Source organism: Coturnix japonica, chromosome Z (assembly GCF_001577835.2).
Source record: "Coturnix japonica isolate 7356 chromosome Z, Coturnix japonica 2.1, whole genome shotgun sequence".
NCBI classification, from domain to species: Eukaryota; Metazoa; Chordata; class Aves; order Galliformes; family Phasianidae; genus Coturnix; species Coturnix japonica.
The window spans coordinates 7496070-7514578 of record NC_029547.1 but is presented as its reverse complement, the minus strand read 5'-3'; the positions used below and the strand labels follow the sequence as shown (position 1 = coordinate 7514578).

The 18509-nt window shown below is 51.1% G+C and overlaps 1 protein-coding gene and 1 long non-coding RNA gene across 3 annotated transcripts in view; both read right to left on the bottom strand.

Moving 5' to 3' along the window:
- The window catches only part of CNTFR (ciliary neurotrophic factor receptor), a 165466-nt gene extending 159296 nt beyond the window's left edge, over window positions 1–6170 (bottom strand). The window contains exon 1 of one of the 2 annotated variants that reach the window (XM_015848429.2): window positions 5980–6170. In XM_015848429.2, the coding sequence (XP_015703915.1) occupies window positions 5980–6078 (99 nt within the window). In that variant the 5' untranslated portion in view covers window positions 6079–6170. The other variant, XM_032441286.1, reaches the window with a different exon arrangement.
- LOC107305823 lies at window positions 1720–5535 on the bottom strand. The gene is made up of 2 exons (XR_001551899.2): window positions 3144–5535; window positions 1720–2416 (listed from the first exon to the last, which is right to left on the bottom strand). It is a non-coding gene; the product is annotated as an uncharacterized LOC107305823 (long non-coding RNA).
- Window positions 6171–18509: the final 12339 nt, after the last annotated feature.

The window sequence follows — 18509 nt, the reverse complement described above, 5'->3', positions numbered from 1 at the left end:
TGCTGAGCGAATACCTGTAATGCAAGCAGCTGCTTCATTTCATGAGTGGGCAATCAGGGTCTTGCAGGTCACCATGACCACGTTACCCTATACCATGCTCCAGGGATTGTGAAAGCCACCGGAGACCACGAGATATAGGAAAATAACAGGCTGCAACTCAGTGAACAAAATGCATGCACTCCCTTAACACCCACATAATTAAAAGCAGACACATCCCTTGGTAATTACCAGCGTGGGGATGCGCCTGGCTGAGCATTTGCTTTAGGGGAACAGTGGCACTGCCTACAACACCAAAGCCCCTCTGCAGAGTGGGGCTGCTCACAGCACTGAGAAAAGAAGGAGCTGAGCTCTGAGAATCCCCTTCTCCAATCCAAAGAAGAACCGCAGTAGCTTCTTCCTCCAAAGGAGCTCTGAGCTCTGCCAGGACTGCACATCTGCCCTGGGGCTGAGCATCTCCTTTAGGCAGCATTTGGATGTTGGCAGCTCCAGGGGTGAGCTCAGCCCTGGCACCACAGGATGCTGTCGCTGGGTGATGCTGGGCAGGGCAACACCGCTCCCTGTCCCTATCTGCCAGCCAGCCCCCCCCAGTTCCACCTGACTCCTGCTGATGCTCAGCACCAGCAGCAAAGGAGCAATCCATTCTGTTTCCTGACCCCAAAACTGCAAAGTGACCTGAGCAGGAAGCAGAAGTCTTGGAGGTGCCCCCGACCCTTCTCTTTCAGGTACTCAGCCCCTCAGGTTGGGTGAGGTTTCAGCTGGTCCCATGCAATCACCCCTCTATCACAGTACCATTTCTTGCAAACCTCTCCAGCCTCCCTCACCCGCCCTTCCCTTGTGCAGGGAGCAGCACAAACCCACCCCCCCGGGGGAAAGGGAGGGGACATTTCCCCCACTGAGTGCTCGTATTAATGCTTCCATCTGCTGCAGCTTCCTTTTGCTCTACGACTGTATAGGCATCACTGGAAAACAGCAGCAGCCCCAGAGGGCAACGCAAGGCTGATGGGACAGGGCATCAATGACATCTTTAGGGTGTCACGGCTAATTAGAGCCCTCACTACACCCTCTAATTAGGTAACACCTTCAGACAAATAACCTCCCCTCCTCAAACCACAACACCGCCTTCAGACAGCATCCCTAATTGACTTAAAAGCAGACTCGGCACTTTAAAAGCAGACCCAGCACAGCCCAAAATCCACAGAACCACACACTGGGCTGTGGGTGGCTGAGCATAGAGAGCAAACAGCAGCACAGCATCTCCTCCGTGCTCCCACCCCACCTTCCCAGCTCTGCTCCGGGAGGATGGGTGCAATTGCATTGCTTCGGTGTCCTAAAATTGTTGCCTGGGGGTTTAAGAGAGAAGCAGCAGCTTGGATCCCGGGGTCTGGCAGCCAAAAAGCACTGAGAACTGACTGGGCAGAAATGGATGTGCCAGGCTGTTATCAAGCATCATTTTAGACCAAGAGCTCGACTTCTGTGCTCATTAAGTAATGAATAAACTCAGTGTATCTGGATGTTCTCAGTTTTTTGTTTTGTTTTGTTTTTTGCTTGTACAAATTTTTTAGCAGATAACCTTAAAAAGAAAAAAAAAAAAGAAAAAAAAAAAAGAAGAAAAAAAAGAAAAAAAGAAGAAGAAAAAGAAATACCACAACCTGCAAACATGCTGAACAAAAACTATCAAAATTCATAGCAGATAAATATTAAATCCTTCCAAACCCACTATGAGAGCAATGTCTCTTTATTTGCTTTTTCACAAGGTTTGTTATAACAAGAGAAGGACTGCAGTATACAGTGCTTTCATACATATACATGCATTCACAGCTGGAATAATAGACTTTAAGGACGAAAGGCAATATGACAGTTGAATTAATGCCGAAATGAATAAACACACCTTAAAAAACACATTCTTTGAAACCTTACCCAGATATATGTGGACACAAATCTAATACATAAATATACACATGTTCCAGATCGATCGGGATTGCCCATCACAGCTGACTCTAAAGTTTCTGCTGCTTTGGGAAAACACGACCCTGAGGAGGTATCTCACGTGGATTTAACATCCAGCAGAAAATGAAACCAAAGTGCAGTCCATCTTCCCAGCCTTACCCGATTCTGTCTGGACAAAGCCTCTGGGAGGTATTAAAACCATGCTAGGTGTTTCTTGGATTTCCCTAACTCCCCAGAGACCCTCTGTTCAAGTCCACAACCTGCTCACTTCCATGATGCTTCCAGCTCAGTGCTCCCATCTCCACTCCTGCTGCTCCCAAGGCCACGAGCAGCACAGTGCGCGCAGCCAGATGGACGCGTCCTCCGCTCAGTAGGACAAGGGACCACAGACAGAGACTAAGGGCAAGGGACCGAGGATATGCCACCAACATCAGCCCATGGGCTCCGCAGGGGTTTCATGCTCAGATTCCTGCAAAATGTGCAGAGGTATCATGCAGGAGGTGGAATGGTCCAGAGTGGCTTTCGCATAGCATCCTTCCTTCCCATTCCCAACAAAGGGGATTCCAGCACATCTCGTGCCCCCTAGTGTCATCCTGGTGAAGGGACCGGCACCCAATCAGGACCACCACGGTCACCCCTCTTGTGCACCCACCCAGACTGCACTCTTACTCCAGGGACGTACCCTGCATCACAGCCAGAGGCAGACATACGTGCCATGTCCTGCTGGTCCCCAGACCTCAGCCAATGCTGCATCCCCACTCAGGTGAAGGGCAGTGCAGCCCCACTGAGACCCCTGGGCAGTGACATCCCCTGAGGTGTCCCTGTGCTCTGCATGGTGCCACCTCCCCCGAGCTCCCGCAGTCTCAGCAAAACCCTCCCCACCAGCAGATCTCCTGGAGAGGGGCCAAGAGGAGGAGGCAGAGAGCATCTGCAGTGGCCACTGTCCAGAACATGGCTCCTCCTAAAAATAGATGGTCCCTGGAAGGGCACGGCCCTCCCAACTAGTGGGAACACACAGTGCTGAGAGTTCCAGGTTTGGGACAAGGAAACTTCAAAGTGCACAGCTGTACAAAGTGCTGCCTCTACGTGAAGTCCTCATGCATTCGAGGGAACATGCGTTGAGCCTTGCATGGACCTCAGTTTCCCCATCCATCCTGCCCCATACAGTTTGTCTTCACTCGTTTTGCTCACCTTACCTTGTTTGACCATCAGCTTTTTCAGGAAGAGGCACAGTGTTCTCCTGATGCCCCCGGCACAGCACCTGGAGCACCAGTGTGCAATAGCAGCATACAAACCCAGCTTGCCAACCCACCACCAAAATTTGGAGGGATTCCCCCCAGGGCACTGACCTGGGTATGCTGCTTCCTTCTGCAACACCGAGCAGGAACTATAGCTTAGAATAATGGGGAAGTAACTCAGTTCAATGCTGACAAAGCATCACATGCCCCAGCGGGTGGGAGGGGAGGAGGTGTCCTTCCCTCATGCTGCCATGCCTGGTATACATCATGTTTAGGGCCAGGCATACGTCACCAGCACAAAATGGACAAATTGGAGGGATTTCAGAAAAACGAGCGACAAAAATGATGGGGAGGCAGAAGGGATTGATTTACAAGGGGAGATTAAAGGAGCTGTGATCAGTCTAGCTGAGCTGAGCAAGCACTGACAGTGGGAGTCGGATGCTAATCTGCAAATGGGATGAAAATGATACAGGAAGGAATAATTCAGCATCTTCAGTGGTAATGGGACGAAATTAAGGGGGACTCGGGACTGAGTATCTAGGTTGGGAAAAAACATGTAACAAACCAGCACAGTGAAACAGAGCTGCTTTCCTAGTTGTCCGTGAGTTACTTTATAGCAAAACACACTTCTGCAAACTCTAGGCCAGCATCCCTGTACCCAAGGCACATGGAGACACACACACATGCACTCATACACAGAGCCCTTTCTGGCCCTAGTTTGCACCCAGGTAGGAGCACGGCCTCCCCCTGACCCATGGCAGCAGACTGGCACTTTGGGAGCGATGTGCAGGGCATGGGGAGAAGGAATGGAGGATGCTCACTGGGGTCTGCACAAGCAGAGGTGCTGAGGCAGCTCGCTGCAGAGCCACGGCAGAGAGCGCGATGGTGAGCGCTCAGTTATTTACACACAAACAGCACATTACTCAGCAACTCCCGTCTGTCAGGCATAATGGCAGCGGCTGCAATCATAAACGACGGAGCCAAGCTCCCCAGCAGAAGCAGGATGTGCTCCTCCGGCTCCACGCAGGATTGGAGGGGGGAAAAGGATGGTAGCACCCTCAGAGCTCCCCGTTTTGCAGAACTATTTCTAAAAGCTGAGCCCCACCACTGTTATCTGTAACCATACATGCACCACGAGCTCTGCAGCTCCGCGGCACCGAGGCGCCTTCCTCCCCAGCACAGGAGGCGGGGGCACATTCTGCACTGGGGACTCAGTGGCTCAGCTGGAGCAGATCCACACAGGGTTAATCAGACCAAAGACAGCACAAAGCTCACAGCTTGGCCTGTTTTGACAGTGGGTTCGGATTAAGTTATCCAAAAGGGTTGCTGCAAAGAAGTCTGGTGGGTATGGGTCTCTCACTGCCAAAGCACAACCCATGCATGGGCAGTACTCCCTCCACAGCAACCCCCATCCCAGCACCTGGTCCCAGCAAGATGCATGGCCATGAGCATCCCTCGCAGATGCCCAGAGCCATCAGAGCAGAGCTTGGCTGCTCACGACAGGGAGGGAGCAAGGAGAGAGAATGGCCACCAGAGCAAAATGTGCAAGATCCGAGCAGGAGTCAGAAAGGTCTGGAGCAAAATGCAACCTGAGGAAAGGACCTCCTGGGTTAACTGACAAATAAACACACAAAGAGACCTGAGAAGGGAAACAAACAGCTCGGCAGTCAATCCCCTCTCCACAACCTGCGCTACAGACACGTGTCTATGAGCACAGGGTGGGGAAGAAAGGGGAAAACTGTTTATCGGAGAGGGAGGGAGAACTGCCAGTCTTTACACCAAAAAAGAAGAAAGTTTAGTGCCTTAAAAAACAACGGCTGGAAGAGCCTGGGAGAGCCGAAACCTGCAGCCCAGGTCCCATCCCCTGTAAAGGCAGCACAGCGGCGGCTGGAGCCCCGGTCTGGATTTAGAAAGGAAGTCACCGGGATCAGGGGATGTCAGGGAGTTTGTGCACACAGGGAACGGTGTGTGTTATGCAATTCTGGAAAGCAGCCCTCATCGTGCTCGGGGTGAGCTGCCGAGCCCGGGACAGCAGATCCACAGCGCGCCAAGCAGATGATATTCTTATAAAATCAACTCTCCCCCCGAAAAAAAAAAAAAAAAAGAAGAAGAAGAAAATAAAGAAAAAGAAAGAGAGAAAGAAAAGGAAGAAAGGAAGGAAGAAATTAAGAAAAAAAAGGATGAAAATCACCGCTGCCACAGCGGGGAGGGCAGGTTGCGCCTTTGGGGCAAGAAGGAAAAACTCTGTTCTCCCGCCCGGGAAATCCACAGGCTGCAGCTGACAAAGAGCCCCCCCGCGAGCTCGGCTCCAGCTCGCCTAATGCGATGCAGCAGGCAGCGGCTCGGCAAGGCGCAGTTTCAACCTGGCGCGGCGGTGCGGCCGCGATGCCCGCCCGGCTCGGGGACGGGGACGAAGGTCCCGCGGTGCCGCCGGGGGGGACGGGGGGACGCGCGGTGTCGGCGCGGGGCGGACGCGCGGACGGACGGACACACGGACACACGGAGCAGGAAACTAACTTGCCCGAATCGTTTCCTCGTGGGTTTCGGGTTGGCGGCGGCGGCGCGGCCCGCGGCGGAGCACGGACACGCGTGGGAAGGTGCGCGCGGGGGAAATAGCGGGGCGTGGGAGGGAGGCGCTGATCCATGCCCCCCCACCCCCCTTCCCCGTTTCCCTCCTCGCCCACCAGAAAGGCGGCGTTGGTTCCGCGCAGGGCGGCTGGCACCGGGGCTCGACCCTCGCGGCTGGGGGCCACCCTGCACCGCCCACCCCGGCCCCGGCCGCCCCCGTACTCACGGTGCCCTCCTCGCCGCCGCTCCCGGCTCTACCCCATGCAACCACCGACTGCTTCTGCACCGGCTCGGGGGCTATAAGCTCTTTTAAACTCCAGCACATAACCCATGTGACCGCAGAAGCCACTGGTAAGGAGCGCCGGGGAGCCAGCGATGAGCTCAGCCCGCACCCCCCGGCACAGCGCCGCGGCCGCGCTCCCGGCCTCGCCGCGCGCTCCCGCCCCACGCCCGCACACGCACACACACACACACACACACACACACACACACACACATATCCACGCGCCTGCCCTTGCACGCGCACCTTTGCACGCGCGCCCGTGCAGGGAGACGCAGCCCACTCGACACACACAGCTCCTTGCACGCTCACACACACGCGTGCCCCGTTTTGCACGCGCAGCCGTTCACAACGCACCCTGCAGGCACGCAGCACCCCCAGGGGTGCAGAACCAAAGGAAGGCACTGTGCTCACATGCATCCCGTGAACACACACACACACGTTGCACTTGTGAGTGACAGGCACACGTATGGCCGTGCACAGCCCGTTGCACAATGACTCCCTCCAAGTATCCCTCTCACCGCACCAAAATACCAGACCAAAATAAAAGCACACTCACACATGCACACAGTGCACAACTCAGTGCACAGGTCCATGCTCACACCCCCCTCTTGCACAACCAGAGCACATAGATCAGTGCTCACACTGGTCTTGCACTACCAGTGCACAAGCAGAGAATCCTGCATGCACCCACTTTTCCCACTCCCGTGCAACCCACTGGTGCTTGTTGCACACCCACACTGCACACCTTGCCCATCCTCTGCACCCCCTGGCTATAGGGGTAACCCCACTCCCCATTACACCAAAGCTGTCACCAAAGAGGTGGGGGTTCTGCAGCACAAGGAGGACAGACGTGTCATGCACAGTGCCTCCACACAAGGCAGAGGCTGCTCCCGCAGCTCAATTCGGGAGTGCCAGGATTAAATGTGCCAGGAGGGGACGGGAGCCGGGCGTGAGGTTTGGGTGTGCAGGAGGCTGGGACAGGCCTGGCTGGGCAGGTGCAGGCGTGTGCTGCTGGGGCACGCCAGCAACACGTGGGAGAAGACAGAGCTGGCAAGCAGAGAGGTTTGCTGCGAGCTGAGTTATGGAAAAGGACTCTTTCCAAGGAATTGCTAAAATTAAAGTGGCTGTGAGGCCAAGGGAGCAGGAGCCAAAGAGGAGGGTGAGCAAGGACAGCCCCGAGGCAAGGAAGGGCAGCGTGGGCAGGAGGCAAGGAGTGAGCTGTCACCTCTGTGGGCACTGCCAGTGCCTGGTAGTGCTTTGAGGAAAGCGGAGATGGCACCACAGGGGCAGCAGTTGGGCTGATCTCCCCTCCACACCCCCAGCTGGTGGCAGCTGTGTGGATACGTGCCTCAGTTTCCCCACTTGTGAGTGAGACAAATGCCCACACTACGCCAATCACTGCAAGGGTTTTGGTGCCACCAGGGACAGAGAGCTCTTATTTGGAGAGCCCCCACCAGGGTGATAAAGCTAATATTCAGGGAGTCCTAATGGGAGCTGCAGCAGGGCTGGGTGCTGCAAGCTGGGAAACATCAGCCCTGCAGTCAGCAGCAAGGTCTGCTCCACCATCCAGGCACCCGAGCACTGCTGGACAAATCACTGTGACTCGAGAAGCAATGCATGCAACAAAACTGCAGAGGGTTTGGGAGAAATAGTGGCATGCTCTCACCCTCCCTGACATCCCAGGGCTGCACGAAACAACAGAACTCACAACAACAAAACTTTCTGCTCTTCCTGCTAAAGCAAAAAGGAAAAAGGAAAACAAGTCTACAAAGACCACTCTGTTTTATCCCAAAGAGATACAGGCTGATGGCGTGAAAGATGCCTCCTCTCCCCACAGTCGTGGCCTCGTGCTGACACTGTGACAGTCCGAGTGGGAGCCAGTTTGAATACAGTTTTTCATTGATACTGCTAAAAGCCACTATTAGTTGGGTGGAAATAGTGGAGGTTTTTTTTTCTGTAATAAATCATCTGTTCATTTTTACTGTTTTTCCTCTTGAAGAACAACCAGTAGGTAGGAGCTCTGGGGAAGTCTGTGATGGATAATAGCAGATCCTGAATGCACAACACAGAAGGAGAAGCCGAGAGGAGAGAGGCTGTGCCCAGGGCTATTGAACAGAAGTACTGGAGGAAGAACCTCCTGCCCGGATGCTCTGGACCAAGTGAAGCCACAAAATGTAAGAAAGGAAAAGAAAATCCCAATCCTTTCCCTTCTCTTACTCATCCCTCCAGCCCCTCTATCAGCCAAGTTTGAGGTTGGGAAAAATAAAAAATAAAAATAAAAAATAAAAGGAGGAGGAAAAGCTGTGAGGGTAGCAGCATCCCTCAGAAACCAATGGGAAAGGGATGGAAAACTGCAGCACCAAGAGGGGCAGAGCTGGACCTGTGGAAGTGGTTCTCCCTTAGCAGCACCAGGGCACTGCCATGGGCTGTGCCTCCCATATATCTCCTGATGGGAGCTGCTTGAAGGCAGTAGGGGCTCACTGTATGCTGATGTATGACCAAGAGACCACGAAAAAAACTGCTGCTCTGCCCCATTGCAGACACCCATCTACCTCCAGCAGCAGGGTACCCCAAGCAGGAGAGTTCATAGAAAAGGAAGGGTGGAGCTGAATCTTGGTTAGAGCCTGAGCTCTTTGGCCAGATGTCATCACAGATCCCTCGGACACCTCAAGGGTTGGCATTCACCTGGTCATGTACATGTAAGGGGAAATTCCAGGCCAGTGTCTTTCCAAGCATTTATTTGATAATTCATAGCAAACATCTGACTAAATTACTCACAGATTATTCAACCATGGAGAGAGTTGATTGAGTGATTGCTGGTGAATCATTTGCTCAAAGGAAAATGCTCAGATTCCTGCAGTGAACTACTGGCAGCCAAAGCACAGCGCTCCAAAATCCCCACTCCACCGAGTTCATGTTGCCTCCTCATTCATCACTTCCCAAAAACATCCTTCCCTCCCACCCCCCACCCCTCTGCCTCTGATCAAATCTTTGCCATCGGCAGGAGCAAGGTGAATAGGAGACGTGGGGAACCATTCCTTGAATTCCTGCTGGACTCGAGGCAAACAACAACACAGCAGGCTGAGCTGGGAGCCTTGTCTTTCACCTTTGTACAAAAGAGATTCTCCGGAGGGGGAAAACCCCACAACAATGGTGAGGAAACCTACAGGGGAGGCAAAGAAAGTGGCTGACCTGGCGTGTTGCAGGTCATAAAAAAGTACAAATGATCTCGCAAAGAAGCAGGAAAATACGAGAGCGGCAGAACCTGCGAGCTCTTTACCAGCCCGATTTAATCATCTTCCCAGCAAATGCTCCCCACGAGGAGCAGGAGGGGAAAGCAGATCATGAAAAGATTGCAGGCAAAGGAATTCTGCCAGTGCTCCTGGACTGATTAAAATTCCTCAGGACTCATGGCAGGAGAGATTATTTTATGTAAAGCTTCACCTTGTCTTTATTACATTTGCCAAAGTTCTTCCTGTGGAGATGGAAAGGGACGGAGGGAGGTGCATGTGTGGAAGACAAAGGCAGAGATAATAAACTCAGGGCTCAGTGGTGGCTTCCCAGCTGCAACCCACGTTCCTGGGAAGGATGGTGGTGGGGAGCATCTGTGTGTGTGCACGCAGTAAAGAGCAGCCGTGGGGATGCGGTCACATCAGTATGCAAAGGTTTACAGGGGAGGAAATGCTGCCCTTGGTGCGCCCACACTCATGGGCATTACCAGACTGCTGCTGGGGAACAGTGACTGGCTCACAGCAAGACCCCTCGCTGCTTCTTCTAGGTAAGATTTCAATGACAAAGTGTGTCCTGACACCTGTTTTAATAACATCCATCCCAACACCCTCAGCACATGGCCCTCTGTTGCCAGCACCACGCTCAGAAGAGGCCCAGTGTGCCTTATTTAAAATACATTTTCACACATCCTTCCGAGTGAGGAACAGGATAGGGGTCTGGAAATGGCTCCCCCCTTTACTTCTTTCCACTGCACGCCAAAAGTACAGCCCCATGTAATCTCAGTCAAGAACTGAGACCTTACAGCCAACTTTTTTTTGGCATCTCTGTTTCATGAATATCCTGACTTGCATGGAGAGGAGTCACAATGTTCCTGGAACTGGGAATTCAGCACCACAATCCTGCATGATGCTTTTTTTCCTTTTCTCCCCTTTTGGATCTCAGCTCTGTTTAGAGGGGAAGTGAATGCCGTCCTGCTGCTGTGGATGGAGACATAGAGGTGTGCATAGAGATACTGCCACGAGGCACACGGTGCTCATCTTCAGGAGAGGATGCAGCAGGATGCTATTTAATGAGATAACACATCCCATTATGTTATTTTACAATATTTTACACATCGCCCACATTCCCTAATGACCGTGCAGAAAGCAAAGACATTCTAATGGCCTGGCTCTTGGATTGGATTTGCCACCAAACCCTTCTCTGAGAGCCTATCCCAGCCTATGGGCTTTGGCAGCACATTCCCACTTCACCCCTGCAGACAACACCTCAAGGCAGGGAGCATCTGCCACAGCGTGGCTCCTTCCTCCTCCTCCTGCTTCTAATAGCAGCCTTCGTCCGCGCATAGAAAGCAGGAGCCAGGGATTAGAGCGGCTTGAAGTTTTTAGCATGAAAAGGTCAGGTTAAAAGGAAAAAAGTGAAAGAGCTGCTTTTTGAATGTCTTTTGGTGAGGAATTCTTGCAGCCCCGCTGCTCCCATGATTTTCAAAAGGCTTTTTTTTTTTTTTTTTTTTTTTTTTTGAGGGGTGGGAGATTCATTTTATTTCCCTTTTATCTCTCCCTCTCTCTTTTTTTCTCTTAGGTGAAGAGCACGTTTCTTTCAGAAAACCACATTTGGGGTAATCGTAATGCTGCCATAAAAAAAAAAAAAAAAAATTCTGGGCAATATCAGGAAAAATCGAAGATGACTCAGTTTCAAGCTCTGCAAGTCAGAAACACCTGGGAAACATCAGTGCTGGGCTGGGGGAGCAGGCAGGGAGAAGATGGAGTGATCCCCATCACCCCAGCACCCCAGCAGCCTCAGAAGCTCCTGTTTGCTGCATTCAGTGGATGAGTAGAAACCATCCCAATGCTGTGCATGGTAAGGGTTGCCACTACCACTTCATTTCCCACTACTTGGCTCTCAGTATTAAACGTTTAGCAATGCATTTCTTGTAATGATTTGTTGAGTTTCTCCCCCTTAGGGTTTATCCTTAGGGCTTGGAACCTCATTGAAATCAATGAGACCCTCTTGGGCTAAGCTCCATCCTTGCCCCAGAGCTCCTCTTTGTCCCTATATGAGGCGTATCTGTATCAAGAGGACCGTCCCTTCATCGGCCATCCTTTCCTTCTCCAAAGCTGGACAAAAGTTCGCTTTTCTCTCCACAACTTGTCAAAAACGGTGCAGAGTTAAGCACATCCCCCTGCCTACCCCACATTGAAATGTTTCTGTCATCACTCTAGAATGCAACACTTTTCTTCACTATGCATTCATCTGTATTTCTTCACCCTACATTCATCTGTCCTACTCAGAACTGAGAAACAGAACCTTTCTTTGCAAAAGAATGGGACTTATGCAGCTCTTTATCACCTCTTCAGAGCAGAAAGAGCACCAATGTGTGCCTGTTCCAGGAACTTCTCAAAACTGGAACTTCTGAGTTTCTGAGAACTTCCAGTGGAAAAAAAAAAGTATCCTTTTCCCCCAGAAAATTTTCAAACAGCCTCATCCATAAGACTTTTATCAGAGCCCAAACACATCTGTTTTCACAAGAGGATTGTTGGGTGTCTTCTCATTGCATAGTGCCTATTTTGGGATCGTCTTGCTGCCTGGAACAATGTTCTGGTCAAGACTGTGGAAATGTCAGTCCTGGGGGTGTCCAACAGCTATCTGCCGAGGATACCTAATGATGCAAATATTCTCCCCAAAGAGCAAAAATATCCCGTCCGAAAGCATTCAGCTGTGACTTCCAGAGAGGTGTTGAAAAATCTGGCAGGGTGCGGAAAGGCCAATGAAATTTCCTTAGGAAATTGGGCTGGCATCACAAAAGGTTGCCGAAATTTCTCAATTTCATCCAGGTGGAGATTCGAGTTCTCATGAGAGATGGGGGAAAAATGCATCTCCCCCTAAACCTCGAGGTGAAATGAGCAAAAAATTCAAGCACTGTGAGTTTTGATTCCCCAATAATTACTTAAGTAAAACTTCCCATTTAGAGTGGAGGATCTTCGTTACGTTTACTCAGCTTCTTTGTTCAAACTGGAAAAACAAAAACCTTTTTGCAGAGAAATTTCGGGTGATTTTGGAAATAGAGAAATTAGCAGTTGGAACACTGATGCTCCAGAGCTTAAAGCAGGGTCTGCAAAACCCAGTGTGGGGTGGGAAGTTTGTCCCTAGGGACAGGGCAGGACTGTTTACCCCCTTTTCCTTGCTCATACGCAGATGGCGACACGCCTCCTGCTTCTAACCATCCCTATCACTGTTGCCCCTTTAGCAGCAAGTTTTGCTTGACTCGAAACAAAAACCACCTCCTAAACAGCGAGAATGCATCACAGGTGACAACAGGAGTGATTTTCCAGCAGCATCCCCGTGAAAGGAGGAAGAACACGAAAAGCGAAGGGCGGCTTTGGCTCCGGGCGCGCCCGCCCGCACCGCATCGCACCGCGCCGCTTCTCCGTGCTCGCAGTGCCATCTCCCGGCAGGGGCTGCTCGGGGACCGCGACGGCTGCGGGACGCGATCCGAGAGGGCAGCGCTCAGCCGGGGCTGCTCCGCTCGGCTGGCAGGGGCTGGGTTGAGTGCTGAGGGGCTGGGCTTGCAAAGGGGAAAAAAATCAGCTTTTTCGGCCCTTTCTTTGCACTGATCTGAGAGGTGTCCTTTGAAGTGTTGAGTCTGGACAGAAAGGGTGGTGCTGGACATTGTGGTGTGGTGTAAACATCCTACAGGAGTTCTCAGTGCAGTCCTCAGCTCGTCACTACATCCCTGCCTGTGCTTGAAGTGATGGGTTTGTTCTTTCTGTTCATTCCCCCAAGCAATTGGCCCCGAGTTCCTGCTGAAGAGCAGCAGGATCGTGCAGCAGGAGCGCTGAGCAGCATCAGCTTCTTCCCATCTGAGAACCATGCTACATCCATCAAAGGACCAGGGGCTGCACACAGAGTTTCACTTCTGAACGAGGACAGTGGGGTTCAGGAGCATGAGAGCTCTGCCATACACAGACTGCAGCAGCAGGGAGGCACCCAGGGCAGGGCTTGGCTATCACTGGGAAATGGCACTGGGACACCTGTGGGGGCACAAAGAGGAGGAAGCTGCCCCACCCAGAGCTGGGTGCAAATGTCCTCAACATCTCTGCAACAATCAAGAGGCAGCCTCTTATTCAAAGTCCTGATAAATCAGCCTAGTATCCAGCATGTACCACAGAATAGTGTGGGAGACTGATCTTTGCTGTAAATCTAGTTAGGTTGTTTTCCTTAGGGAGGTACAAAAGTCCAGTGCTTGATGCAGGAGTTCTCAGGCTGTCAGGAGGGAGCAGGTTTGCACTGAGCCAGAAATTAGAGCAGATAATCAAATGGTTCTCCCTGGCCTTAAAGTTTATGAACACAGCCTAAAGGGTTGGGAGCTCTGCTTTGGTCAGTTGGTTTAAGCAAAAGACCTTTGAATTTTGATTGCTTTCCCGTTCAGCTAAATCCCAATTCAATTTTGTCTGGACAAGTTTATCACCTCCCTCCTGCCAGCCAGGCACTTTAATCTCTAACAATGTCTTCTGTTGCCCATCTAGTTCAGGCGTCTTCAGCCTTCTCTGAGCAAACACAGGCAGAAGGGGCCATCTCAGGGCAGGTATCTCCACCTGCCAGCTTGCACCCAAACTCTGTGACAGACAGGCAGAGGATTTGGGCTGGGGGGCTGCGTGGAAGGATGGTCACAGCTGTTGTCAATACCCTGTATCCCAAGCTGAAGCAGGAAAGGGAAGGATTGCCAGAGGTGGATTAGTGTTGGCTGCTGAGAGAGAGTCAACCAGGCAGGAAAAAGAAGTGGGTAAAGGAGCAGGATGAGATGTGAATGCGTTCAGCTGTTTCTTGTACCAGCAGCAAACATAACAGGAAAAGGCTTTGGATTTAGGCTTCAGTCCTGAAAATCTCTGTCCCTAAGATTTTTTGTCCAGGGAATTGATGGAGTCACTGACCCTGGAAGTGCTCAATAACCATGGAGATGTGGCACTGAAGGACATGGTTAGTGGGCATGGTGGGGGTGGGTTGGTGATTGAACTAGATTATCTTAGTCTTAATGATTCTTTGGTTCTATGATTTTAAAGCATGTTTCTGCTGCTGCTGTAGCACGCGCTTGTGGATGCAGGTCACCTGAGAGGAATGTGAGAAGAGGAAGCTTAGTTCCCCAAGTAACTTCATGTCTTCTGCAGACACCTTCAGTTTGCAACATCCACCAGCATCATCTTGTAAAGGATGGGTCAGCACAGCGCACACCAAAGTTTTAGTATTTGCTTAACAAGTATTGTGAATGAAGATTGCTGGATAATTTCCTCATTGTCTTCTTGCAAAGGAAAGCACAACAGGTGGGAGGTGAGACATCCTGCACTGGGTGTGGGATGAGATCCGCATGTCCCTTTATGTGCACAGTGCAGTTCTCCATGCTGGGAGCTGTGGATATGGGAAGTGTTGCATTAAAGCCCTATTTCTTGTTTATCCACCACCCAGACAGCATGAGTGGGAAGAGTGCAGGCATTGAGAGCAGTAAAGCTCTATCTGCAGAGAGAGCCTTCCTCCACTCACGCTCCTCTCAGCAAGAAGTGGCTCTCGATAAAACCTACAGCAGTGCTGATGGCAGGCTGAAGCAGAGCAGCAAACACGGCCCCAGCAGGAGGCTGTTTAAGTTATTATTTTAATTAATTGCACATGTAGCTTAACTGAAAGAAAAATAGAGACGTGACACCCAATTATTCAAGTAGGTTCCTGCCAGTCACACACTGCTGCTGCCACTGCCCCAACGCACAGCTCTGCCCCCCACTGCCTGCTGGAATGATGGGAACTCACATCTCCAGCTTGGTGAGATGTTGCCACACTTCTTACTGTGCAAAGGAGATGAGGAATAGCGTCTGAGCCAGAGCATCCCTGAAAGGGACTGCCTTCCCTGTGGACATGTAATTAACTTCTCCTGGGGCTGTCTTCCCTCAAAACCTCACTGTTCATGAGGCAGCCTCAGTGTTGATAATGCTGTGCCACAAAAGCCTCCCAGTAACCAAGGTTCTCCTGTGAGAAAAAGAAGAGAAAGTGACCTCTGTGCTTCCTAGATATGGAACTTTTGAGCATAGTTCAGGTATTGTTAGGACTTGGAGATGCCTCTTCCCATTCTCCTGCTGTGCAGGCAGGCATTCCTGTATCCATCCAGCTGTGTCAAAGCAGTGGGTTGGTGAGGTCTCTGATGATGCCTTTAGCAGAGAAAGAGCAGAGGCTTCAGAAGAAAGGGAGCCCACTTCCCTAGATACCCCTGGCATCCCTGCGAATACAAACAAGGCCACCTGCCACCAGCTGGAGTGCTCAGCCCAGCATTGCTCTGCAGCTCCTCAGGACACAGCCCTGTCCATGAGCCACAGTCCTGGGTGAGAGCAGGCAGAGCCTGTTCACAGCGCCCTGCTCCTCACACAGGGCAGGTGAGTGGGCAATTTATACTTTTTTAATCATGGTTGCTTACAAAGCTCAAGCTTCGACTACAAATGCCTCCTCCTCTCTGATCTGGAGTTCATTAGCATTCTGCTTCATTAGCTCATGGGGCAGGGGCCAGGCTCTCCCCCCCATCACTGCAGGTATCTTCTCTCCAAAGGTCTAGCTGATTAACAAGTCCAATTAAACTCCCAGCCACCCTTCCCAATTTGCGTTTCCCTTTGAAGTTTTCTCCTTGTACGTGAGATCTGAATAATGTCTGGTGTGCTCCCAAAAACTGTTGTTCAGTTTTGTGGGCTTTTCTTTTTTCCTCCAACTATGCTGGTCAGATAGACATTCTGCCTTTGCCTCTGTGCTCACAGCAGTGAGGCTGCTGCCACCTCCTCGCTGTATGTGCTGGTAGCTGTGCTTGTTGTGTTGCTCACAGCTATCCCCCAGCTGCCCACTGGTTTTCAGCCTCCAGCCACAGCATCCTATGTCATGTTGTGTCTCTGAGCCATTCTAAGCAGATGACATACACAGACTGCTCTATGCAGAGATGGGGGAACTAATGTTAATTGCTGTCCTTTAGGTTGCAGCTAATTAAATCCTAGAATAATAGAATTGTTTGAGTTGGAAAGGACCCTTAAAGGTCACCTGATCCAAACTCCTCTGCAATGCACAGGGACACACACAACTCCATCAGGTGCTTAGAGCTCCTCCAGCCTGACCTTGTGTGTCTCTAGGGATGGAGCATCTACCACCTCTCTCTGGGTAACATACTCCTATGCCTCATCACCCCAGTTGTAAAAAGCCTACATCATTCTTTTTCACCTCTGTCCTGGGGAAGCTGACTGCAGCCACAGCAGAGCATCAGGGGTTTCCTACAACTCTACAGGGCACAGTGTGAGGTCTGCATCTTGCTACCCACTGGGCCCAAGGTGATACATTGGAACAGGACAGGGACTGATGAAAAGACAGATGCTGAGAAGTGGATGGTGATACCTGCTGGGGGATGCCCTGCTTGCTCCTGTTCCAGCAGTGCCTCATCAAAGCATTGGTTTGCTGTCAGCATTTTCCTACATGAGGCATTGATCACAGCCACTTTGCTCTGGGTTCAGGTCCATGCTGGAGTCTGCAGCATGTCCCTTCCCTGCAGACTCCCCTGAGATCCATCAAGGTGCAAGAAGAGAAGCACACTACAGGATGCTCAGGTTTATGTACCTCCCAAACCTCGGACAGATTCACAGCAGTTATGGCCAATCTTGTGCACAATGTGAATACCAAGTCCCTCAGGAAGCTGACAGCTTGGAAATCTCCTCCTGTCTCTCTCACCAATGGGAATAGACCCAGGTTTCTATGGAGCTTCTTGACCCAGAGCTATTCCTGAGCCAGGGAGGCTCTGCCATCAGCAGCTGTGTGCAGACGCACACCTTCATCTCCCCTCATTCCAGTGCAGAGAAATGAGGCAGGCACAGGCACAGGGTGTTTCCCAGTCCATGCAGTGTCACTCAGTGTCTCTGCAGGACCCCTGTGGGCCAGATCCTTGACCCTGCACAAAACCCTGCTGCAGCCCTGGCAGGGCACACTGAGCTGTAGCTGGGTCATGTCGTGTAAATGAGGTCTCTGTGGACAGACTCATCAACCCTATAGATAACAGCCCAAGAAAGCCCAGCTCCCACCCTGAACGAGCCTTGGCAGTTTTCACTTCTTAAGTTTTTTAAAATGACAAAATCCAGTAGGGTTCCAGTAACCAAAAGCCCTAAGAGAAGAGTGTCTTGTGCACTAAGGGCTAACCTTTGGGCCTTGCAGTGAGCTGGAGAAGTTCTCATCAAGTCTACCAACCTTGGTAACGTGCACTGCAGCAGCATTTCTCCTTGAGAAGGCTTATAAAAAGCTGCCTTGCATCAGCGCTCAAATGGAGAACAGCACACACACACACACACACGAAAGAAAAAAAAAAAATATAAAGGAGAAAAGAAATAAACTTGTTTCAGATTTATTACAGGGGGAAAAAAAATGCTGAGGAGTTCTTCCAGGTCAGGCCAATTTTCCTTTGCCTCCTCCAGAAGGAGGGTGTCAGGTATGGAGAGGAGCCCAGAGCCCAACAGACCATGGAAAGCTCAGCTCCTGCCCCTGCCATTGGGAATCCAAGCCCTCCTCCCAGCTGAGATGGCCCCAGTGGAAATTCAGCCCCAAGAAAGGGCAGGCTTGGCTTGGGATGGTGCCTGCGGATGGCTCGGATTTATTTGCAACAGGGGAGTTTTCCAAAACAAAGGAAAAGAAGCTGTTTCAGTAGGATCCGAACCTCTTGCCAGAAAGGTATCATTTCAGTGACATACTTAGAGTAAAACACTCAGTTCAAAGTTGAGGTTTATGCTTTATATTCTATTGCGATTTGCTCATAATATGTTATGTAATATATATCACAGACCCAATTTGCATGCTGAATGTTAATATAACAAAAATGCTGAGAAAGTGTCACTTCAATTTTCCAGAACAGCCCTGAGGAATGTTTGCTTGACCAAAAATTTACATTTTTCATTCCTATTTGGAACAACAACAACAAAGAGGTCAATATTTCCCACGAAACAGGACTCTGGAGCTCTGACCAGCTCTCCTGGACAGCTTGCTGGGAGCAACTTTAAAGGCAGAGCAGACGAAATGCTCTCTGCTCCCCCCCGTCCCTCACCGTAGCAGCCGTCATCTTCAAAAGAAAGAGCTCCTCGAAGCCGCAGGAAGAGCAAAAACCCTGAAACCGCCCCGCCGTGCCCCAAAACCATTCCTCTTCAGAGAGCACTCCCTCTGGGCAAATGAACATCAAATAATTCCTCCTTCTCCCC